Below are 25,842 nucleotides of genomic sequence, written 5' to 3'. Positions count from 1 at the left end.
CCTAATCCCAAATTGTCAGCAGAGCAACAATCGGTTTCCAGGTTTTAGGTTCATGAAACAGCCAGCGTAGGAGCTGGCAAGCCTGGTTTCAGTCTTGGGTCTTCAGTGAGTGATGCTGTGACCACAAACCGCTCAATTAGCCCTGATGGGTCTCAGTTTCTGCATCTGTAAAGTGGGGCCCACCCAGCCGTCAGATCCCCGAATCTATTGCTAAATCTGTGAGTAGGTGACTGTCACTTAGATTCTTCTCTGTAAGGGAACATGCCCCCTTGGTAAAATAAGGGCTTTTACACATGTGTGCGTGCCGGAACTGACTTCACATGGCCTTTCCTTTGACTGAAAATTAAAGCTTTGCACTTTAGCAGAATGTACAAATGAGTGTTTAAAAGGAAAGCATGAAGATTGTGTACAGGACTTCATGATTAGTTCAAGAGGATTAAATGGGCGGAATGCTTTTTATTTTTTATTTTTGTAAATAAGTCTGGGAGAAAGTAACGGTTGCTAAGTCAGGCTGTTTCTAAAGCGCGTCCAGGATTGGTGGTGAGAACGAGCTAATTAAATTGACTTTCGTGTTTCCTCCACGCTTCTGGGGGCTCTGCCCTCCTGGACTTCCCGGTTCAGAAACGCACATCTCCAGCACAGACCTGGAGAAGGGGGTGGGAAGGCCGGTGCAATAAATCCCTTCTTCAAGGGAAGAGACAATCAGTGTCTCCAGTTATAAATGTAAGAAGGCGGTTGGAGAGTAAGCATCAGCTCTCACTATCTTCCTTTATTTCCTGTTTCTGTTAGCGTGGCCCCATGGCTTCAGAGTTTGAGATGGGATATCACAGGGCCAAAAATGCATCTGGCTAAGAGACGGATGCTTGCTCGCCAAGTTGCAAGATAAACAAGAAAAAAACCTAAACAGACCTAATGTCATTTTCTGACCTGCCCTGCTTCTGACAGCTTTGCCTTAGATCTTGAATTTTGGTCTAAAAGTTAATTTCATCTTAGCTAGGGTCCCCAGCAAACCCAGGAGCATCCTCAGAAGCTACATTGCCAGGCTGTGGCACAGCCAGTGCCGGCTCCCACAGCGTCCCCTTGCTCATGTGGAGTAAGCTGGCACGGTGGGTCAGCTCGTTGGGGCTGGTGTGTTTAGTTCCACCTGCCAGAAGAATGTTTGGTCCAATCCCAAGCACCTGTGTACTCTATGATTACACTGATACGAGATATCCAGGATGGGGAAATTTACAGGCAGGAAATAGATGAGTGGCCTCCAGGTTGAGAGGGGTACGAGAAAGCATGGGAGTGACTGCAAACCAGTGTGTGGTATTTCTTTTTAGAGTGCTGAAAAACCTTTTTAAATTGGTTGTGGTGATGGTTGCAGCACTTTGTGAATACTAAAAACCACTGAACTGTATACTTTAAATAGGCGAATTGCAGAATATGTGAGTTCTATCTTACTAAAGCCATTATAAAAGGAGACTGCTTGCAGTTTGAAGTTAGTTTATCTGCAATAAGAGACATTTTTTGCCCCCCAACATTTATTTTTGGCAACTTTTTTTTCCTTAGGACACGTTATGATAAGTGTTTTCATTTAGAGCAAGTGGGTTTAAGGAGTTACCTAGTTTATAATTTGAAACTATGAATGCATAGAAGAACAGAGTAGCCAGTGACTAGAGCATGTTTTCTGTAGTTTCTTCATATTTATTTATTTTTTATTTATTTGACAGATAGACAGTGAGACAGAGAGAGAGAGAGGTCTTCCTTCCGCTGGTTCACCCCCCAAATGGCCACTACAGCCAGCGCTGCACCGATCCGAAGCCAGGAGCCAGGTGCTTCCTCCTGGTTTCCCACGCCGGTGCAGGCGCCCACTGCAGTTTATCATTTGCCCCCCATAAGCTAATAGGAGATCATGTGCGTTTCCTGAGTCTCTGCCCCCCACTGACAGCAGCGATAATATGCAGCGATCATTGGGGAGCAAGTCGGAAGACCGTTCAGTCCAGTTGTGGTTGCTGATAGCAGGTGACAGAGTAAGGGGTTTGTGCAGGAGGAATTGGTGGGGCCTCAGAGTCCCTGCCTTCAGGTAACCAAAGTTCCTGTGTTGACGTCTCCTGTCCCTTTTGTCCTTTGCCTGCTACTCCATTTGCCTATCCCCCTCTCTCTTCTTGTTGGTCTGAGAGGATGCTGGGAGTGAGCAGAAGTCAAGGATAGAAGGGAGACCTTGTGGACTGGGAATTTCCAACTTGAAGCTCCTTTGCAAAGTGTTTTAAATCCTCTTTTAAAAATACAAGTTGGGGGCCAGCACTGTGGCATAGCAGGTAAAGCTGCCACCTGCAGTGCCGGCATCCCATATGGACTCCAGTCCTAGATGCTCTATTTCTGACCCAGCTCCCTGCTAAGGGCCTGAGAAAGCGGCAGAGAATGGTCCAAGTGTTTGGGCTCCTACATCCACGTGGGAGACCCAGAAGAAGCTCCTAGCTCCTGGCTTCAGATCAGCCTAGCTCCAGCCATTGTGTCCATTTGGGGAGTGAACCAGCTGATGGAAGCTCTCACTCCCTGTCTCTGTCTCTCTGTCTCTGTCTCTGTCTCTCTCTTTCTCTCTGTCCTCAAATAAATAAACAAATCTTTTTAAAAAAAAATAAAGATACAAGTTGTTATATAATCAGAGCCGTAGGAAATAACCTAGCACTTCTGAGCAGATGGTTTCAGGACCTGGGGGAGGAGGGGTGGAAGGGGGTTTGAATTTAAGAAGTGTCACCTTGTTACAGAGCATACAAGTGCCTGAGCTCTGTCCAGGGCAGAGAATTTGTTTTCTAATGAGAGTCGATGTCTCCAAGCCCTGGGTGGCTTTCTTTGGGTAATCCTGCCTGACAGCTTTCTCATAAAGACAGGTGGAAAAGGGAGACATCCCCCAAGTCAGGGCATCACCTGGCGACTAGGAGGTGCCTTGGTGTCAGCCACACCAACCCTGTCAGTGGTGCTTCTTAGGCCTTGAGGTGGGTCTCATCTGCATCTCAGGCTGGCCTCTGTCCCGGGCTTACTTGGCATCACTTTTTTTTTTAAGATTTTATTTAATTATTTGAGAGGTAGGTATAGACAGTGAGAGGGAGAGACAGAGGTCTTCCATCCGATGGTTCACTCCCCAAATGGTCGCAACGGCTGGAGCTGCGCAGATCCGAAGCCAGGAGCTTCTTCCAGGTCTCCCATGCAAGTGCGGGGACCCAAAGACGTGGGCCATCTTCTGCTGCTTTCCCAGGCCACAGCAGAGAGCTGGATTGGAAGAGGAGCAGCCAGGACTAGAACCTGGCGCCCATATGGGATGCTGGCACCACAGGTGGAGGATTAACTTACTGCACCATGTCGCTGGCCCCACTCTTCATCACTTTTTTTTATGTTCACAGGGACAGGAAAGTTACATCCTACATTTGGCAAACCAAGAACTTTCCCAACAGTTTAGGTTACGGGGGGCTGTGGTGCTGGCTCCAGTAACTGATTCCTGCCACCCACAGAGAGACCTGGCTTGTGTTCCCAAGTCCTAGCTCCAGCCTCAGCCAATGAGAACATTTGGAGAGTGAATCAGTGGATGACCTAGCTCTTTCTCCCTCTCTCTGCCTCTCTAAAATAATATAATAATAATAATAATAATAATAATAAATTTTTTCACACACTGGAGACAGATATTGTGGATTGGGACCACACATGTAACCATTAATAAAGTGGATTAAGACAGAATCGAGATTAGAATTCATGAGATCTTATAACCCAGGGCTAATACTTGTATATGAGTAGTTATGCAAAGTCTATAGTAAATGATTATAAAAATGTCTTTGAACATTAAAGAAAGGCAAAGAATTTGGGAAAGGGTAACATCTGAGCTAATGAATTTTTGCATTTCTTGATTAGTCATTCCTAGCCCTTCATAAGCTCATATATTGCCTTGTCAGGAGTCAGTGTTACTAAAGGTCCCTTTAATACAGTGATTAATTAATTAATACAGTGTTTAATTAATTAATACATAATTAATTAATACAGTTCATCTATAACTATAAAATTTCCCATTTTAACCAAACTGGGGGTGGAGAGGATATAACGGGGAAAGCACTAATGCAAGAAAGCCTGCAGTGACCACGCAGGAAGCACCTTAGAAGCACCAGCCAGTGACTCTGGGCTCTCACGTGTGACTGCAGAGCAGCCCCATCAGCAGCATCTACGTCTTAAAATGCTACCTAACCCTGCCCTGGGCGAGGAGACCCCAGACTGTGCACTCCTCTTCCCCGCAGTGGCTCAGGTGCTTGTTAGGTTCAGGAAGCACTGATGGCACAGTTTTCAGCCATGTTCTCCCCCAGTGGCCTGAAAGCGAACGTTGTTCCCTCCCACACAAAACGCACTGTGAACATGGGCCACCTTTACCCCATCCTTCGCAGAATGTGGTTCTCGTCTACTCTTCCTTGTCACCCCCTCCCAAAGGTATTTTACCTCTGTTGTCAGTTTTACAAAGCTTATGGTCTGTTCCACCTGGCTGTCATGAAGTTGATTGTTCCTGCTTTAATTTTATGCCTGAAAATTATTTGCAGTCCTAATCCTAGAGTTCTTGTTTTATTTGAAATAACTATCCTTTTGCAGATTAATGTTTAGGAGAAAAAAGTTAGCCAATTATAATAATTGATTTTTTCCCCACTAGTATTTAAAACCCCAAAATAGTTCATTTACTTTGAATTTCTTCCTTTTTATTCTAAGTAAGAAATAGTGTAAAGACTTATTGGGTTTTATTATTGTATTTGTTTGAGAAACAGCAATGTCATTGAGAATTAAACCGTGTTTTACTATAGTCACGTAAAAAATTTTTTAAATGTATTTTCATTTTATTTGAAAGGCAGAGCGACAGAGAGCTCCAGTCTGCTGGTTCACTCCCCGAAACGTCCCCAACAACAGGGCGCGGCAGTCTGATGACACTGGCTTAGAGCTCAATCCAGGTCCCCTACATGGGTTGCAGGGACCCAACTACTCGAGCCATCACCTGCTACCCAACCACCCCCACAAAGGGTACACATTAGCAGGAAACTTGAGCGGAAGTGGAGTTGCCAGGCCTGAAACCAGGCACTCTGATATCGGATGTGGGTGTCCCAAGCTGCCACTCAGCCACTGTGCCAAATGCCTGTCCCTCATAATAGTCATTTCAGCATGAAAATCATTTCATCATTCTCAGTCTATCCAGCGAATTTCATTTATCTTAAGAATAACTGAACACTGCCAGATTCTGCTATTTGAAGTCGCTGGGAGTTGCACTGATTTTTTTCTTCACTTGGATTTTCTGATAAGCTAGGGAAGACAGATGCCGTTCTCCGGCCATCTTGGCTCTGCTTACATTTGGATGCCCACAGGCTAACTCAGAATGCGAGAATCTGTTGCCACAGTGGAAACAAGGACCCCCGGAAGTATGGGGCTTCCTTGCCCAGCTGCACCTCTGTGACTCGATTCTGCCTCATCCCTGTTCAGTCCTCTGGGGTTTCATCTAGAGAGAAAGGGCAAGACGGGGAGCCTTGGAGATGCTGGGAGGAAGGGGACTTTTCCATGGAAAATGCCTGGGGCAGAAACAGCACCTTCCCCTGAAGACCTCTCTGTTCCGTGACCCAGACCACCTTTGGCCCACTGCAGTCTTCGATTGCCCATTAAGGAGAGGAAGTGGTGGGGCGAGGTCTGTGTGGTCCCTTTGGGTAGTAACCATGACCATGGCCTGGGGGTGTTAGCAGAGCAGGAGAACCACTGCACCTCTGGAGCCAACTCAAGGGCAGTTAGCAGGGATGGCTTCTAGGGGCAGGGCTGTGCCAAGCCAGGGTCTGAGGGCCAGGGCAAGGAAGGTGGGGCATGGGCAAGAGGCTTCCAGATGCTGTAAGGGGGAGAGACAATGGAAGAGCCTGCATGAGAGGAGGGTAGGCTTGTTGTGGGCTAGGCTGGACTTAAATTAAATTTCCAGACTCTTGTCTTTTACTTAGAAAAGAATTCTAAGTATAGGCATAAACATGGCATGCAGTATGATACACTTTATTTACAAAGTGAGAAAAATACACAGGCCCAGGGCCAGCACTTTGGCATAGCAAGTAAAGCTTCCACCTACAGTGCTGACATCCCATATATGGGCACGGGTTCAAGTCCTGGCTGCCCCACTTCCTATTCAGCTCTCTGCTGTGGCCTGGGAAAGCAAGGGAGGATGGCCCAACTCCTTGGGCCCCTGCACCTGCTTGCGAGACCCAGAAGAGGCTCCTGGCTCCTGGCTTCAGATCGGCTCAGCTTCCATTCATTGCGGCCATTTGGGGAGTGAACCAGCAGATGGAAGACCTCTTTCTCTCTGCCTCTGCCTCTGCCTCTGCCTCTCTGTAACTCTAACTTCCAAATAAATAAATCTTAAAAAAAAAAAAAAAAAGGAAAGAAAAATACACAGGCCCATTAGGGCTTTATTTAGGGAGAGTTGGCCAGGGAAAGGGAATTACTATACCCTGCTCTGCCCATCCTGAGTCCACGAGGGGGAGAGCCCAAGCTTCTGTGCTACCTGGCTTTTTATGAGCTTAGAAAAACAGAAGTGTTTATGTGGTACCACTCTCACATCCCGGGTAAGAGGAGGTACTTTCTAGGGAGGAGTCCCCGATTGACAGGTAGGTGAACATGGCAACTCAGAGCGAAGGAGGTGCGGCTTCCAGCCCCTGAACTTAGAATTATCCGTCTAAGCTTTCCCACACCAGGCTTACCTGGCGGCTACGTACACAGCATGAGCCAGACGCTGCACTAAGAGACGCCAGAAAAGCCCCTGCTCAGAGCCTCTGCTCCCAGCTCCTCCTCGTCTGCCCCGCAGGGAGCCACGAGTACTCAGACTCGGTGGAGTGGAGGCTGGACCAGAGCAGGCTTCAGAATGCTGAGGCCCGGGCCCCTGCCTCCCTCCTCTGGGGCATAGCCCAGGAGGCCGCGGTCCCTGGTCAACGACTTGTTCTGAGCCGACCATGCCTGAGTTGGAACTCCAGCTGTTCCCTTACTGGCGCTGTGGCCTTGGCCTGTTTATTCCACCCCTTTTTCCCCAGCATGCATCACGCATAGAGTGATGAGGACAATGACCGTGAACGTAGCGTAGGGATGTTACCAGAGCCAGGGGAATGGCCTGGCCGAGGTCTTGGCCCAGCGCCTGTCACACACAGAGATAGCAGGGGACGGTCGACCTTGGTTTCATAACTGGCTCCTAACTTTATTCAGAAGAAAAATTGGAGCTCCTGTCCAGCTCTGAAAAGAAGAACCAGGTGAATAAAGTAACTCTGATCACAATTCTAGCCCCCAGCCCACCTTAAGAGCGTGGTGTAATAGTCAAGCTGATGCCCTTTCATCTGCGAGGCTGGCCACCTGAGCTCTGAGAGCCGCAAGATGTTGTCATCCTGCTGATTGGTTCATTCCCAACACAGATGCTCTTGAACACTTGCTATGACGACAGCTCATCTGGGCATCAGAAAAGCCACCCCTTTAACCGATTCTCTTCCCTCCCCTCCCACCCGTCCACCCCTGTCCCGCTCCGGGAAGAATTCCTTGACCAGAAGCGCACCCCTTCCCAACGACTCGCAGGCCCGCAGCGGGGCACGGTTCCACACGTCCTACGACAAGAGATACGTCATCAAGACCATCACCAGCGAAGACGTGGCCGAGATGCACAACATCCTGAAGAAATACCACCAGGTAACGTCTTTGTTTTCGTTTGGGACCCTGAGGGGGTTAGCGTTCATGACGCGTCATGATCAAGGCCAAAGGCTTGGACGCACAGTTGGGAAATGATAACACGCCCAGCATTGTCACCTCTGGCCCGGCTCTCAGATCGCTGTGTCCAGACTACTGACAGCATTCGGGACTGCTTATGCCGTAAAGATCACTATCGCTTTTATGCTAAGCACCCTTCTGTGCGGTGGGTTCAGTGACCACCACCTAAGACTTGGTAACTTCTAGAATCCTCTCTGCCTGCCCCAGAAATGAGTCACTGAGCTCTGAGTGTTTATCCGTTTAGACCCCCAAATCCCACCTGCTCTCCCTGTCACGGCTCCTCCTGGCTCACCGACAGCTGTTGGGAAAATTCTCTGCTTTCCAAAGGTGAGTGCCGGGCTGCACTCGGGTTTCTCCGAGCATCATCCCTTCCTGATCGCCCTGGGGGTAAAATGGACTGCCCTGGGCACCAGCAGGCTCTGGCTCGTGCAGTCTGTTCCAGGGCTGGTTTGCCCATGTTCACAGATCCCAGCCTCGTTGCTAGAGGCCTCACTGTGCAGTACCAAGAGCGTGACGTCCAAAGTCAGAGGGTTCCGGGTTCAGATCCAGTACTGTCGTTTGCTAACCACATGCTGTCTTGACTCTGAGGCCTTTTTTGTTCATTTGTGTGCTGGGGATGCTAATAACACATAGCTCTGGAGGCCTGAGGATTAACTGGGAAATGTGGGGCAAGTACCTAGCGCAGCGTTTGCCTCACATGCCGTGTGGTATGGGTGGTGGTGGTAGCATCATGGTAAGATCATACCTATCTTTTAACAGTAGTTCGTAGCAGTGAGGTCATTCTGAGAAGGTGTAGTCTTGTGACACAGATAGGACTGCCGGTGCAACGTCGCAGCAGTCACTTTGGCACCGATCCCTGCCTGGAGCACACACTCACTGTTGCCTCTACAGCCTTCGCCTCCTCAGGCTGTCGCAACAAAGCACCGCAGACCTGGTGACTTTCTGAAAGGGCTGCCATCTGCTGGTCCACTCTGCAAATGCCCACAGTGGGTCAGGCTGGCCCAGAGCCAGTAGCAAAAAAACCACGCAATCCACATCCCCCACGTGGGTGGCAGGAATCCAGTCACTTGAGGCCGCTAGTAGGAAGCTGGAATCAGGAGCCAGGGCCAAGAATGGTACCCAGGCACTGCAGGCATGGGACATGGGTGTCCCAACCAGTGGCTTCACCACGAGGCCAGATGCCCAGTTCTAGACCAGAGGTCGGCTGGCAGGGTGCTAGCGTGAGCAGGTCCCAGTGAGGGCAGTCCCCCTGGCCTTGCTCACAAGGGGAGAGAGAGAAAGGGATTCAGCCCCTCTAGTAAGGGCGCTAATCCCATTCGGAGGGCCCCAGCCTCCTTGACCTAATTAATTGCCTCCCTGAAGCCCCACCTGCAGATGCCATGGTGTTGGGCGTTGGGGATTTTGGAGGACACAGGCATTCAGTCCACAGCAGAGTCATGCTTTGCTTTCTTACCTAAATAAGCCCCAAATCTCTTAAAGATAAAAATCAGCTGTCACAAAATAAAGTGCCCTGGGCCCTAGTGCTGGATGGAAGGATTTGGGGAGTTTCAGCAAGCACATTTATTAGGTGTCGCCTCTCGGAGTGCTGCCTTGAAGGCAGTGCCCGTTTGGATCTGTGAGCACTGAGCTATCTGTTCAAAGGGCTTTCAAAGCACTGCTGTGGTGGCGGCTTATGCTCTGACATCATGCATTATTTCCTGGCCTAGCTTATTCTTCCAGTCTTTGCAAATGCGATCAATTGTGTTCTGCTCACAGTAAAACCTATAGAAAATATTCGGACCACATTCTGTTTCTGGAAACATAGCACTGCCTATAATTTATTTTCTAAAAGCCTTAGCCAAAATCTAAATTCATTTGTCATCTAATAAATATTTTATAACATCTGTTCCTTCTGCATTTTGTTCTACAGTGCTCGTGCTGTTGCCGTTCATAAAGGAAATTTCTAAGTGGCAGAGTAGAGGCAGGCATTTAGCATTAAAGACACCCGCTTCCCATGCTGGAGTGCTTGGATTCGTTCCCTGGCTCTGGCCCCTAGCTCCAGTTTCCTGCTAATGTAGACCCTTGGAGGCAGCAGTGATGGCCTAAGTAACTGGGTTCCTGCCACTCATGTGGGAGACCTGGATTGAGTTCCTTACTCCTGACTTTGGCCTCAGCCCAGCCCCACCCCCAGCCATTGTGGACATTTGGAGTATGGAACAGTAGATGAAGAAGCTCTCTTCTGTCTCTCTTCCTCCTCCTCCCTACCCCTCCTTCCCAAATTAAGAAAACAATAGGGGCCGGCGCCGTGGCTCACTTGGTTAATCCTCCACCTGTGGCGCCGGCATCCCATATGGGCGCCGGGTTCTGGTCCCGGCTGCTGCTCTTCCAGTCCAGCTCTCTGCTGTGGCCCGGGAAGACAGTGAAGGATGTCCCAAGTGCTTAGGCCCCTGTACCCACATTAGAGACCAGGAGGAAGCACCTGGCTCCTGGCTTTGGATTGGCACAGTGCCGGCAAAGCAAATGTTGGCTCTTATATTACCTGGTGAGTGGCTAGGATACTGTTCTAATAAAGCATGACTCTGGCCGGAGCTGTGGTGTAGCAGGTAAAGCTGCTGCCTACAGTGCCAGCATCCCATATTGGTGCTGGTTCAAGTCCCAGCTGCTCCACTTCCAATCCAACTCTCTGCTATGGCCTGGGAAAGCAGTGGAAGATGGCTCAAGTCCTTGGGCCCCTGCACGTGTGTAGGAGACCTGGAAGAAGCTCCTGGCTCCTGGCTTCGGATCAGCCCAGCTCTAGCCACTGTTGCAGCCATTTGGGGAGTGAACCAGCGGATGGAAGAGCTCTCTCTCTCTCTCTCTGTCTCTGCCTCTCTGTAACTCTGACTTTCAAATAAATAAATAAATCTTTCAAAAAATAAAGTGTGACCCTGAATTCAGCTGTCAACCTCGGGATGACAACTCTGAATTCAGAACCCTTTGACTCTGCAGGGATCATAACTTGAAACATTTTCCCTAAGTAGTTACTGTAACCTAACATACAGGGGTTTGACATGTCCAGATAGTACATAAAATATGCTGAGGATCTAAATAAGTCTAGGACGCACTGCAGGAGCTTGAACAGTGCTGCAGAGTTCCCTTCTTTCTACTTCTACAAAATCGGTCTTTTCCTGGTGTGCTGTTTATTTGGGAGAGTCTCATTGTTTTCTTAAAGATTTATTTTATCTATTTGAAAGAGTTACAGAGAGAGGTAGAGACATAGAGAGAAAGGCCTTCCATCCACTGGTTCACTCCCGAAATGGCCGCAATGGCTAGAGCTGAGCTAATCAGAAGCCAGGAGCAATGGGCTTCTTTCGGGTCTTCCACATGCTTACAGGGCCCCAAGGGCTTGGGCCATCCTCCGCTGCTTTCCCAGGCACTTTAGCAGTGAGCTGGATCGGAAGTGGAGCAGCTGGACCTCAAACCGGCACCCATATGGGATGCCGACGCTGCAGGCCTGGGCGCCAAAGTACCAGCCCCTGAGAGCATCTCATTTAGCCAGCACCTATGTTTTTCTTTCTTCTTAGAAACAGAATATTCTAAGTACAATTTAAAGGGTCCCAAAGATTGAGAATAGCCAGTATTACCACAGCTGACTGTAAGGACGCAGAGACGAAGGTCCTTGGTTGTTGGGGCTGGTTACTTAGGCAGAGTCCGCCTCAGTTTCCCCACACAGCTTTCTTATTCCGTTCATTCATCCCGGCAGATTTAAGGTGGTCTTCAAAGAAATGTGAAATACAAGATAGAATAAGGTAGGAGAAGCGGTGAAAGGCACAAAATGGAGCCTGGAGTGAGCCTGAAGTTTCGTTCGGCAACACACTTGCTGTTTTGAGGGCCACCGGTTTGACCTGAGCTTCCCAGCAGCCAGAGTAGAAAGGGCAACCAGAGCAGTGGTGCCCGAAGATGCAAAGGAAAGCAAGACTCAGGAGGAAAACAGTAACTGATACTGATGGCAGGTCTGATCCGGCTGTCTCCAGGGTGTTCCCCATAGAGAGGACTCAGACACCTGACTCGCTGTGCAACAGCAACCGTGCGACAGCCCTGGAACACACATGGAAGCTGCAGACCTTTTTTTTATTTTTAAGATTTTTATTTATTTGAGAGGTAGAATTACAAACAGAGGGACCTCCATCAACTGGTTCACTCCCCAAATGGCCACAACAGCTGGAGCTGGGCAGATCCAAAGCCAGGAGCCAGGAGCTTCTTCTTCTGGGTCTCCCACATGGGTGCAGGGACCCAAGCACCTGAGCCATCCTCTACTGCTTTCCCAAGCACATTAGCAGGGAGCTGGATCGGAAGTGGAGCAGCCAGGACTCGAACTGGTGCCCATATGGGATGTCGGCACTGCAGGCAGAGGCTTAGCCTACTGTACCACAGTGCCAGCCCCAGACCTTTTAAAAAGGTGTCCTTCCAGGCCGCTGTACCACACAGGCTGTACCGCAGGGACAGGTGCAGTGCACACAGCCTCTGGGCCCTCACTAGTGCTGTCCACCGTGGGAATGTCCTCACACGCCTCTCTTGACCTTGAGTGGACCAAGGTCACAGCATGGTACACGGTCCCAGGGAGAGCCTCTGCCGTGCCGTGGTTCCCGTGCTGTTCCAGCTCACCTTCAGGAGTCAGAGCCTAGGACCAGTCCCCCACCCCAACTCTACAGAGGCCTAGACCCCTTCCAGGGGCTGTGTCTAGTCTCAGACAGTCCTGTCTCCTGTTGCGCGGTGACTGCCACTCCTGTCGCTTTGGGTTGCAGTTTTGCTGCTCGTGGGCTGTGCTCCTGAGCTGCCCAAGTCAGGGCGGTAGCTGAGCTCTGTCCAGCTGCAGCACCACACCTGCCGTGGGCTCTCTGAGGCCCCTCCTGGGGATACACTGGCTGCTCTTTCTAATAGCGTTCACTTCTTGGGTGCCCTTTTTTCTTCCTTTCTTCTTTGTGTCCATGAAATAACGCCCACCCACACTTGCTGCCTTGTCGTGGCAGCCCTTAGAGACGTGGCACCTGCTGGCTGTTTGAATGAGTGCTGCTCACTGGGACTGATTTTCCAACACAGCGCACCTGCCAGCAGCGTGCTACGTGTGGCAGATGATAGGGAGCAGGGGTTCGGAGCCAGCCAGTGGCCTTCAAGTCTCAGCTCTGCCCCTGACCTTGGACAAGTTGCCTAACCTCTGCACACTTACTTCCTTGTCCATATGCTTGGATAGGAGCACCTGCTTCATTGCCATTGCACTAATTAAGTGGACTCGTGTTTACAACATGCTCAGAACAGGGTCTGCCGCCTAAGGGTAATTACAGGCCATTCTTGTATTCATGCCATTTCCTCCCTCCCCAGTGGAGGGTGGGAGTCCCTCCGCCCGGAATCCAGTCACTGGCTGTTCCGTCCACTAGGGGGCCTGCTTTCTGACAGAGTGTAGCACTGGTGCAGAGTTACCAGGATGTGAACCCTCAGAAGTTGGATTTCTTTTGTCCGGGCTCTGGTATCATGCCCTATTCTTTCTATGCTGCCTAAATCCTGCCTTAATTTCCACCGTGTGCTGAGAGGGCAGCGCCCTCTCTCAGACCAGTGGAAGACTGCCCACTAAGTGCAGCAAACTCCAGTAAGACTCCTTCCCCTCATTGGGTTTTCTGTTTCACATGGGTGGGAAAGTCATGTTTTGGTGTAAGTATCCTTTTCTTCGCATTCTTGCTAGGCTACCACAAACTCAAGTCCTAGAAATAGTGTTTATCACCTGACTTGCCAAACCATGTTGGAAGAACACTTAAAAAGGAAAAAAAAAAAAAATGATGAAGAGCCTCTTGAATGTCTCATTTCTCCTAAATTGACTGGTATCCCCCCCCCCCGACCTGAATTCATTGTGAGTTTTGGAATGAGGCAGCTTCAGTTTTAATTAAAACAAAGAGGCACTGTCTGTAACATTTTAGAAGCTGTAACTTTAGGGAACTGGGCTTTAACAAGCTGTGTCACAGCACCAGACCCTGGGAGAGTCTCACTTAGCCAGCACCTGTGTAGATGACCAGAAAATACTTGATGAAAATATTCATACTATGAACACCTAACTTCAAGCTTTTGAAATACAAGGTTGAAATTCATTTATGTTTTATTTCGAAGTAGTCAGTAGGTTGAAAACTTAATAAAGTAACCTGAAATCTCCTCTCATCTTTTATATTTGGGAAATAATTATTAACTTTAGCTGAATCCACAAGTTATGCTCCCAAAATCTGAACTCTGTGCCAGGTGAGCCAGTTAGTAGCTCAAACTCCAGTGCAGGGTTTGAGCGTGAACTCCTGATTCTGGGGGAGCCTCCTTAGAGTGCATCTGTGTATGCTTCCCTGGGGGACAGTAGCCCTGTGGTCCCATTCACAGGAAGAGGCCTCAGCAGAGTGGACTCCTCCCCCTCTTGGTGGGGGGGCAGGGGGTGGTCGGCCCTGGAAGGCTGCCACAAACCACACCAAACACTGGAGTAAGGGAAAGGGTTTATTGGTGGGGAAACCTGACAGACTGGAGGGAAGGGACGAAGGAGAGAGAGGAGAGCAGAAGAGAGAGAGACACGCACGCGCACACACACACGTACAAGATCAGGTCCTGTTAAACCTTTGCCAGAGAGGGGGCAGGGAAGTAGGAACAGCGAATCCCATTAGGGTGGGGGTGGAGCTGACACCTGTGGTTGGGCCGTGTGGTCACCTGGCTTCCAGCAATGGTGGCAGGGGTGTAGATCGCGCCACAGATAAGACTGCACCATTTTACTAACACACACACGCGTGGTGCGCCTGTGTTCCTGGGCCTTTCCCTGTGCACAGACCCAAGAATCCCGCAGGTCTGACTGTACTTGACATCCCACCAAGCCCCTGGTGAGGGACAGGGCGGTGCCTGCTGTCTGGACATCCCATGGCCTCCTGGGCGTATTCTGGAGGGACGGTCAGTGGAAGCTTGCAGGCCTGCTCGAGTGTCCAGCCCGTGGGTACTGGAAGACTGTGAGGCTCGGGTGAGCCCCCTCCTTCCCCCTGCTGCCAGCAGGGCTTCTCTCTTTCAGGAATGTCGGGACAGCGTTGGCCATCTGTGGCCTTCCTGTGGGCCAAAACATGCCCTGTAGCTTGCCAGCGGGCCACTTGTAGCCTGCTGTTTGCATGTGAAACATCCCTGTCTCCTCCTGACCCTCCCACAGCTGTGTGTGTGTGACGCTGTCACCCTAGCCTCGCACGCCGAGGTAGGGGCTTTTGCACTGGGCACCCCCAGACCTTTGCCCAGCTCTGGCCACGTGCCCTAGAGGCACCGTCCAGCCCTGCTCCTCTCCTCGGCCATTGCACCTGCCCAGGGATGCTTCCTCTCAGTGCTGTGTCTCCGTCCACAGCGCCCAAGCTCATGTCTGAGGTCACACTGTATTTCTTCCAGCATTGTATGCATCCCTGTTGATGCGTTTCTCATCGTGCCGAGTTCTGCAGGTCCTGGGATCCTGAATTTGCAGTTTCTGGGTCTGCTGACTGTCAGGCCAAGTGGAGGGAGGAGGAAGAAGCAGGGGTGGGCAAAGGGAGACATGAGCCCAGGTCCTGACAGGCCTCAGCCCAGCTGCAGGGCACCGTGTAGCATGCCCCCCGGGCTGCAGTGCGGTGGAGGTGCTGACCGCACTCCCCCAGCAGGGGCGGCAAGGCCTTCCCAGGAGGGCATCGAGCCTGGCTCCCGAGCCATCATGCCTGCAGCACCTGCCTTCCCTTCCTGGATGGTCTCACTCAGATCACTTAGCCTTAATCGGGGAAGGCCTCAGCAGGCTGTTTTCCAGAGACTTTGGGTTGGGTGGGGGCTGCTACTCCAGGACTCTGCAGCTCCTTGCGAGGGTTTTGCCATGAGTGGGAGCCCCCAGGCTTACTTCCCCTACCTGACTGGGGTCTCTGTCCCTCCACAGGTGGGCTTCTGCCAGCATCATCTGGCTGTGTGCCGCCCCTCCTCCCCAGGCCCCTGCTACCCCTCAACTCCTCACCTGCTTGGATGTTTGCCCCCTGACCCCAGGCACAGGTCACTGAGGGGCCAGCTCCTCATGAGAGAGTAGGGAGCTGGTTCAGGGGCCCTCCTGTCTTTGATACACCTGGACTCCCCAGTGGTGACACCTGGAGCAGCCACTGTGCACTTACTGCAGTGGACGCCATAAAGAGCGTCACCGTGTGCTTGACAGCATCGCTGCATGTGATGAAACAGTGACGGGCCTCCCGGGTCTGGGTGGTGGTGTGCAGGGAGTGGCAGTGGCGCGTCAGCACTGGCGCTTGGGTATATCCTGCAGCATCCCAGTTCTGGGAGTGCTTGAAAGCGCTGCAGAGGATCCTGTCCCTTTTAAGCCTTTTCCTGAGATGTACGAAAGGCAGTGAAGTTTAGTTTCCATATTCGTTTAAATGTAGTCATCCTTACATTGTTTTTTTACTTTAAAGCTATTTGAAATCAAAATGAAAATTCTATTAATGGAGCCTCATAGCCATTATCCTAAAACATAGCAAGACACCAATTCAAGGAAAATTTGGATGATCTATTTGTTTGGCCATTCTAAAACAACGCAATCCATAATTTCAGGCTGGCTTGTTTTTTTATTCCCCCTCCCTCTCTCTTCGCGCTCCCTCCCTCCCACCTTTCTGTGTTGCTGGAGTGAGCTGTAAACATAGCCAGAGGCACAATACGGATTACAGATAATTCAACCTTTCAAAAACATTCAATGAAACAAGACTTTGCATTGAAGTATTAATTTGACACTATATTAAATTGTCACTTCCAGCCTTGGGAAAAAAAAATGAGTGAAACACGATAATAACAGCAATTTCCGCAAGCCGGAGCCCAGGTTCACCCTGTCATGCGGAGGTATAAATATTTATCCCTTGCAGAGCCTCACTTAGGACCGGGCTGCTGAAACCTCAGTCAGCTGTGAACGTTCTCGTGCGATGCATTTTGCATGAGAAGAGCAACAGATCGGGATTCACAACGCACCTTCTTCTTGGTGGGAGCCTCAGAGGGGAGGAACGAAGGCAGGAGGAGCTGTGGCTGCTGCATTTCCAGTTCATCACTGCACTGCGGTCCTAACAGGCCTGCAGCCGCCCAGGAAAAACTTCTAAGGGAGGCTTGGGAACAGGGGACATTTGTTTGCCTTTAATTGTCACCTTGGCATCATTTCTAAATTTTTTTTTTAAAGGGCAGAAAAGTGTTAGTGTTAGAAATGGAGGCTACAGGCTAAACCTTACCAACCAATATAAAAATTTCTGAGAGCAGTCTTAGAAAAAACAGAAGCCACTGCACGATAAATAATGAAGGGCGATGACATGTGTCACACAGCTGTGAGAATGCAGGAATGTGCACCGTTTAATGACACGCAGCGAGTTTAACACCGAGAGTGTCAGAACAAGTGTCCTTACACAGGAGGTGCAGTAAGAGCTGATGGTGCTCACATTCGCCTGTTCCAACATCGGGAGTGCATGTTCAGCCTGTGTTCAGATGCAGGCTGTGCGCATGGCTGCACTGAGCACCTGTGGGCCAGGGCTGCCGCCTCTGGTGCCAGGCAGAGTGTCTAGGTTTGGGATGAGGGAAACAGGTGAGCTGGAGAGCCCCAGGAGGTGGAAATAACAGAGGGTGGGACGGGTAGTGTGTGGTGAGGAGCCATCCAAAGGAGAGATGCTGTGCTGTGGCTCTGCCAGGATGAGAATCTCTGGTCTGATGTATGCTCCGCATTTGTGAGCCACACATGGAGTGGCCAGGGTTGAGGCGTGTTTGGTGCATATTCAGCCTTGTCTCCCTGGGGATCTCAGAGTGGCCATGGACAGGAACCGGCCAGGCTCCTGCCGAGTGTGTAAATCCGTGGCAGGTTTGTGCTTATACCAGTGGGGAAGGCGTGCCCGGTGGCCACATCCAGACCCTGTGGCTGAAAGTGGAAGGCGTGTTTGTTCCTCTCTTAGAGAGGCCCTGAGGACGAAGCTGTCGCTTTTCGGTTCTCGTAACCTGGAAGTGAAACAGATCCCTCAGACCGCCTTGTGGTTGCATCCACAGCGCTAACAAGAAGCTTATAGCTGCCGAGGGCGTTTGTGACCATTGAAGACGAGAGGATGCTCATGCGGAGTAACAGACAGTTAACAAACACAAAGCATGCATCGTGGGGCCCCCGGGACCCCCTCTCCTTTGTGAAGCATTCATTGGCAAGTTATTCTGCTAATTTGTCTATGATGTTGGTGTTTTGCAGGAAAGGTGCTCAGAGTTGTGATCCTAAAAGCAGTGCAGGACAGAAATAACTTTTTAGCCTCTCTAATATTTATAAAACATTGTCCCACTTTATAAACACACGCATGCACACACACACTCACACACACACAGTTACTCATTTTTGGCAAGTTTTTATCCTATGGAGAGTCCCTGACATTGGGAATTCCTATTCTCATTTAAAATGTAGTCATTCCCTGGAAAGCTCCTTAGGGACGCATCAGGTGCTGGTGGTGGTGGGCTCCCTCCCTCCCTCCCTCCCTCCCTCTCCGCGGCACCTGGGCCTGCTTGTGTCATCGCAGGCCTTGTCTCCCTTATCTGTACTTCTGCAGCTTTCTCCCTGGGTTGGACCATGGAGGCCCCGTGTGCCACTGCAGTCGCTGCGCACGTGGCCCTGAGGTTACAGGGGCCAGTGGGACCAATTCTCTGAGTCCATGTTCGCTTCAGGAAGCTGGGAGACTTTTGAGTGGGAATTCCGTGTAAATCCGAGAACAGAATTCTTCACCCACTTTCGGCGACAGCTTGGTCATCACTAGCGTCGCGATTCCTCTCTGCCTCCTTCCCCAGAGCCCCGGGGTCACGGTCGCCACGCACGCATGTGCAGTAACCGCTTGTGTCGGCGCTCTCCCCGCCCACCCCAGAGTCGCTCCCAGCACCGCAGCACTTACCAGATTAACATCCTTAAGCAATTACTTGGCGGCTACTCCTTGTTCTCCTCGTGGCTGACACATGCCATCTTTTTTCCTGCCTTTCTTCTCGTGTAATGTCCTTCATTTATCACGGCCATCATGAGAAAAAGCCTGGGCTCCCCTTTCACCATAAATCACCCTGGATTGTCTTCCTGCCTTCAGAATCCAGAATTTTCATATTTACAACACCTGGAGGTGAGAGTCATGGTGTTAATTATAAAGATAGGCAATACGCATCTGTTAAAAAAAAAAAATGTTGGGGGCTGGCACTTTGGCATAATGGGTAAAGCTGCCGCCTGCAGTGCCAGCATCCCATATGGCACTGGTTCAAGACCCAGCTGCTCCACTTCAGATCCGGTTCTCTGCTGTGGCCTGGGAAAGCAGTGGAAGATGACCCAAGTCCTTGGGCCCCTGCACCCATGTGGGAGACCCAGAAGAAGCTCCTGGCTCCTGGCTTTGGATCAGCCCAGCTCCAGCTGTTGGGGCCATTTGAGGAGTGAACCAGCAATTGGAAGACCTCTCTCTCCCTCTCTCTCTCTCTCTGCCTCTGCTTCTACTTCTCTGTAATTCTTCCCTTCAAATAAATTAATAAATCTTTTTCTAAAAATCTTGGATTTTTTAATTGCCCCGTTCATTTATTTATTCAACAGTAATTAATGAAGTTAAGCTTTTACATGCTAGGTCTTGCTGAGTTCTGGAGAGTTCACATAGAACAAAATGGGTCCAGTGACCCCTTCATAGAGCTGACGTCGGGCAGGGAAGCCGTATGAACTGGCTGAATCCTGTGTTGATATGCACCTCACAGGAAAGGCTGTTGACTGGAAATGAGCTGGAGGGCTACTGGGTGCAGACAGAAGCAGAAACACAGCGCTGGCTGAGGTGGCCTACAATCTGCAGAACGAGACGGTCCCAGGCCCCCTGGGTTGAAGCCCTGAGCAAATCCGTGTTTAATGGGCACAGAGAGGAGGAAGAATCGGCCAAGAGTGGAAGGAGAGAAGCGAGGAGCACACAGTGTTTGCACAGCCACAGGAAGAACACCGGCCAGGAAGGGCCAAGCAAGAGAAAGGCGACAAGCATCGTCGCCTTTAGCCTCTCCGGGGTCACTGATGGCCTTAGTGGGAGAGGTGCGCTGAGGAGGTGAGAGGCAGAGTGAGTTACAGAATGGGTGGGGAGTAGGGCGGAACCAGAAATAAGTGCTGTCACGTCAGTGTAGACAGCATTGTAAGGTTGATCAAGAGAGAGCCCATGGGTAGAAAAGGAGGCAGGACCAACCAAAGAGGCTTTGTTTTTACTTTTTGGTATAAAAACTTTCAAACATAAAAAAGGATTGATAGCTTATTCCCATTACTTGGATTGAAGAGTTATTAATGTTTTTACCATATTTACATCCTTTTTTTTTAAAGTATCTCAAATTACACAGAGTTTTCTTCTCCAAGTACTTGAACGTGCTCCTCTGAAACAGAAGGGCTCACATACTAACACCTGGCGAGTGGGTGTCCCGATGAGCCCGGTGCCCTGGCGCTGCCCCCGGCCACCATGTCTCTGCTGTGGAGGGAGCGTTTCTCCTTTTGGTTTTGTTTTGTTATGTTTGTTTTCCAGGAGAAACTGTAGCACCTTTGATGACAGTCGGGGTTAGGGGAGGAGGTGGGTAAAGCATGAGAAGCCAACAACATGGGGCGCAGGGGGACTGCAGAGCTGCGACTCGCGAGCGCCACCCTCCGGCCTCCCACTGGAGCTGCCCAGCAGATTGTGGGAGATTCGGCAACAGGAAGAGGAAGCCGAGGCCCTCACTGCCAGAGGGTTCCGTCGTCCCTTTGGTGGAGGATCAGTCTCTCCTGTGTGGTCAGCACAGTGCTGGGCATTATATGGATGCATAATGCATAATAAGTGTTTTTTAAATGAATGTATGAATGGATGTTGAGAGAGGGATTTTGAGGCCTGAAGAAAATGGAAAAGGTTCAGATGACAGAAACCATTTCTGTAGAAGACATTTTTGTATAGTTCATGGAAAATGCACATTGTTGAGGGGGGAGATATGCACAGATTTCAGAAATGTTTTACACCAAAGCAAGCTCCTGCTAGCTACAGACACTAAAAGAACAAGGCATCAGTCTGAAAAGAGCCCCCAACACAGCAACATGACATCTGATAAAACTGAAGCAAGGGGAGGCAATGCTGTAGTTCAGTAGGTTAAGCCACAGCCTGCAGCGTTGGCATCCTGTGTGGGCATGGGTTCAAGTCCCAGCTGCTCTGCTTCCAATCTGCCTCCCTGCTAATGCACCTGGGAAACAGCAAAAGATGGTCCAAGTGCTCGGGCCCCTGTACCCACGAGGTAGATTCAGAAGAAGCTCCTGGCTCTTGGCTTCAGCCTGACCCAGTCCTGACTGTTGTCGACCATTTGTTGAGTGAGCTGTAAGACTGCCTTTGAAATAAATCAATCAATCTTTAAAAATAACTGAAACAAGGACAAACATCAAATTCATGATTACAGCTTGGGTGGAGGAATGGTAAGATTGTTGGTGCTTCGCAGAAAGTTGGAGGGGACGACACCCCCAAGAAATCAGCAGTTTACAAGTGGAGAGCTCATTTTAAGAAGAGACAGACAGTGCTGGTGTTGAAGGCTGCAGTAGCAGACCATATGCATCAGTTTACAGGGGACAGAGTTATCCCATTCATGCCTTGATGGAAGAGACTGACGATCAGCGGTAGAAGCAGCAGCCAACACCATCGATCTTCCAACGGGTCCAGCTCATGCAATTCTGACTGAAAAATTAAAGTGGAGCCAACTCTGCTCAACGGGTGCCAAAATTGCTACAGCCAGATCAGCTGCAGGCAGGAGCAGAGCTTTCCAGAAACCCTGGAACACATGAGATCCAGATCATGAAGCGTCCCATTGAAGGATCAGAACAGGAGATGAAACATGGCGTTACCAGCACAGTCCTGCAGAGAAAGCACCATCAAAGCAGTGGCTACCAAGAGGAAGGCATGGTCCAGTCAAAAGCAAAGCAGACTGCTTAAGAGCAAAAGGCATGGGGTCGGCACCATGGTGTAGTGGGTAAAGTCGCCACCTGCAGTGCCGGCATTCCATATAGGCAAGGTTCCAGGCCTGGCTGCCCACTTCTGATCCAGCTTTCTGCTATGGCCTGGGAAAGCAGTAGAGGATGGCCCAAGTGCTTGGGTCCCTGCACCTGTGTGGGAGACCTGGCAGAAGCTCCTGGCTCCTGGCTTTGGATTGGCCCAGCTCCGGCCGTTGCAGCCATTTAGGGAGTGAACCAGCAGATAGAAGACCTCTCTCGCTCGCTCTCTCTCTCTCTCTCTCTCTCTCTCTCTCTGCTTCTCTTTAACTCAGCCTTTCAAATAAATAAATAAATCTTTTTTTTTTTTTTTGACAGAGTGGACAGTGAGAGAGAGAAAGGTCTTCCTTTTCCTTTGGTTCACCCCCCAATGGCTACTGTGGCTGGCTCACCGCACCGATCCAAAGCCAGGAGCCAGGTGCTTCTCCTGGTCTCCCATGCGGGTGCAGGGCCCAAGCACTTGGGCCATCCTCCACTGCACTCCCGGGTCACAGCAGAGAGCTGGCCTGGAATAGGAGTAACTGGGACAGAATCCGGCGCCCCGACCAGGACTAGAACCTAGTGAGCCGCAGCACCAGCCAAATAAATAAATCTTAAAAAAAAAAAAAAAAAAGTAGCAGCATCAGTTTTTTGTGGGGATGCTCGAAGCATTTTGCTGTTGACTTTTGGGAGGGCCAAGGGCTGGTAACATCTGCTTATTAGTAGAGTATCTTTAGAGCGGGAGCGAGAGTCTCCACATGAAGACTCCCAGAGAGGCCTCCCCGTGACTGCTCCTGCTCCTCTCGTCTAACGGGCAGTTCTGTGAGAGTCTTGGTGGGAGATGATTGAGCATCTGCCTATGAGAGAGTCCTCATCTGGCTCCCTATTTCTCTCTGTTTCAAAAAGCTCTGTAAGGGGCACCCCTTTCTCTCCAGGTAATAATGTTAAAAGTTGGCATTACTGTGGTTCAATTCCCTGGACCCTCAGCTCTTTAGGGGTGAACTAAATGACTGCTGTCAATTCTTATAATAGTGTCTTGACTTTGATGGAGCTTAAGTTGAGTGATAAAAATCTACGTTCTTAAATTCTGTCTGAACTTCATTTTTCCTTGAACTTCTTGAAGTCCTCTTGTTTCACGACAACCTGCAATAGGCTCTGTCCTAAGAACTTATAATTTGCTGATTTATTTATTTACTTGAAAGGCAGAGTTACACAGAGATAGGCAAGGCAGAGAGAGAGAGAGAGAGGTCTTCCATCCGATGGTTCACTCCCCAATTGGCCGCAAGGGCCAGAGCTGTGCCAATCCGAAACCAGGAGCCAGGAGCTTCTTCCAGGTCTCCCACATAGGTGCAGGGGTCCAAGGACTTGGGCCATCTTCCACTGCTTTCCCAGGCCACAGCAGAGAGCTGGATCAGAAGTGGAGCAGCCAGGTCTTGAACCGGCACCCATATGGGATGCCTGCACTTTAGGCCAGGGCATTAACCCACTGCGCCACAGCGCCAGCCCCAATCGTTTGCTAATTTAATCATCTCAAAAACCCTGTGGGTTAGGAGCTGCTGTTACTCCTGGTCTCTAAATCAGGAGCCTCGGCAAGGTTGAGTGACTCACCCGAGGTCACACAGTTAGTGAAGGCAACGGCTGGACCCACAGCACCAGGAGTGGCTGAGTTGCGCCAAGAGCCCCAGCTAAAGCTATGGCCGTGAATTCACAAACCCCTAGGTATTGAGATCTCCTCTTGTAATTTGTGTGCGTAGGGGTCCTTATAGATAAGCCCGCGGGTGCTAAGACTTTAGCGTACTCTGGGTCAGCTGGTGAAGAGGCTGAAAGGATTACCTGCAGGCCCCTTGGTGTCAGTGGCTGCATGGTGGTACTGGAGGACCGTGGCCTCCTCCAGCCCTGGAGTTCCTTTATGAACAAGTGAGTGGATTCTTTGCCCTGGGCCCACAGCCAGAAACTCACTCCTTGGATAGAACGTTCTCTTCTGCAAAATGTTGGGTCATAAATGCTTCCCATGCTCTTGGCACCCTCTGCTGTTTGGTAGTGCTGGGATCTCCTAGATAGACTTAAATGTGATGAGTTGTGGTGTTGTATATGTTTATGTACTCAAGGATTTTTAAGCAGACTCATAATCTGTAATTTTCATCTGAGAGCCCTTAGGTGAGCCATCAGTACACGTAGACACTGAGGAAGTAGTTCGGATTTTTCAAAATTTTTCATTTCCTTGCTTGAGAGGCAGAGAGAGTGCTCCCCATCTACTGATTGACTGCCCAAATCCTGGTAACAGCTGGGGTTGGGCTAATGCGAGAGCTCGGAGCTGTGAACTCCATCCAGGTCTCCCAGGTCTTCCACGTGGATGCCAGGAACCCAAGCACTTGACCATCACCTCTGCCTCCCAGGCTCTGCATTAGCAGGAAGCTGGAATCGGGAGCTGGTGCCAGTTATTGAACACCAGGCACACTGCTGTGGGATCCTGGCATCTCAACCACCGGGCTGAACACCCATCCACTAGATCCAATTTGATCTGTTTTATTCTGTGTAGTGATAGATCTAGTGTTGCTTAAAAAATGTTTTAAAGATTTTATCCTTATTTATTTGAAGGAGAAAGTGGCAGAGAGGCGGTCACTTTCATCTGCAGATTCTCTCCCCAAATGGCTATGGCTGGGCCAGGCGGGAGCCAGGAGCCAGAAACTCCATCTGGGTCTCCCACATGGGTGTCAGGGACCCAAGGGCTTGGCCATCTTCCACTGCTTTCCCAAGTGCATCAGCAGGGAGCTGGATTGGAAGGAGGGCAGCCAGGACTCTGACTTGGGATGCTGGCGTGGCAGGCGTTGGTTTAACCTGCTGCACAGCACTGGCCCCAGCAGATCTAGCCTTAGATTAGGTGTGGGGGATTGTCACAGAATATAACCTGTGGGTATTTTTCCCTGATAAAAAGAAAACTCAGAAGAGCTTCTCTGAGTAATATTCACGAAGTTTCTTGGGCAGAGTCAGCAACGTGAATGCCGATCCTGACCAAGGAGAGCCTGTCTCAGCAGGGCGTCTAACAGGGAGCCCATGACGAGAACCATCTGAGCGGAGTGGCACAGAGACGCAGTGACAGCCGCACTGACACTGGCAGGTGCTGGGGGCCCAGGGTCGTGTGTTGTGGGCCTGGAAAGTTCCCACCGCAGAGTGCATCCCAGACACAGCCAGGGCGTCGCTGCGAGCTGGTTTCACGCACCACACGGACGGTGCCAGAGCTGCGAATAGAAGCCCCATCACCGCCATCTTGAGCGCGGGGCTCGGCTCCTGGGTGAAGTGCCGCGATAGCCTCGTTGTCTGTCATCCGCCCAGCAGCCTTCGGGGCAGGAACCAGGCGCGCATTTTCTGGAAGGGGACACTAACACGCACAGGGATGAGGAACTTGCCCGAGCCTCCACCGCCCGTAACACGGAGGCACCGACGGGAGCGCACAGCTGCTCGCCTTCCGGCTGTGCTCGCCCGGCAGAACCCAGCGGTCCGGTCCCCGTGCCTCAGGCCCATGCACCCGCCTGTCTGCAAAGGCAGCCGACAACTGCCCTTTTTATGTCTACAGTTCCGATGTGAAAAGTTTTCTTTTCAGCCAAGGGCTACTTCTGACCTGTTTTGCATTAGCAAAATTCCAAGTTAATTGATTATACTTTGAAAGGAGAGAAATAGAAAATGATACACTCATCCGATTTCAAATACTAAGCTGAGGTAAAACCACTCAGAAAATACATCAAATTAAAGGGTCTAGTGTCATGGCACAGCAGATCAAGACATTGCCTGCAGTGCCCACGTCCCATAAAAATGAAAGGCTTTTAATACCGAAGGTGGTTAAATATTATCAGTTGATTTAACAGTGCATACCACTAAAAAGTCTGAAAGGAAAGCATTCTAATTACTTTTATTTTTTATGAAATTCCCATTGGGGAAAAAAGAAAAATCCAAGTAGGATAGACAAAAAAATAAATAAATAAATAAAAATCACCCTAAATTCCACTACTAGCATCTGGCGAAGTTCTCCCAGGCGTCTGCGTAAATGTGCACAGGGTTTACCGTATTCAGCTCATGCTATTCATGCTGGCCACTAGCCTGGAGATTTC

The 25,842-nt window shown here is 50.3% G+C and overlaps 1 protein-coding gene across 2 annotated transcripts in view; it reads left to right on the top strand.

The window, feature by feature from the left end:
* The window catches only part of PIP4K2A (phosphatidylinositol-5-phosphate 4-kinase type 2 alpha), a 180,633-nt gene that overhangs the window by 121,183 nt on the left and 33,608 nt on the right, over window positions 1-25,842 (top strand). For both annotated transcript variants that reach the window (XM_002717397.4, XM_051820700.2), the window contains exon 4: window positions 7,540-7,692. In XM_002717397.4, coding sequence (XP_002717443.3) covers window positions 7,540-7,692 — 153 coding nt within the window. The remainder of the gene's footprint in view (window positions 1-7,539; window positions 7,693-25,842) is intronic.

This window comes from Oryctolagus cuniculus, chromosome 13 (genome assembly GCF_964237555.1).
Source record: "Oryctolagus cuniculus chromosome 13, mOryCun1.1, whole genome shotgun sequence".
In the NCBI taxonomy this organism is placed as follows: Eukaryota; Metazoa; Chordata; class Mammalia; order Lagomorpha; family Leporidae; genus Oryctolagus; species Oryctolagus cuniculus.
This window is presented reverse-complemented; position numbering and strand designations above follow the sequence as displayed.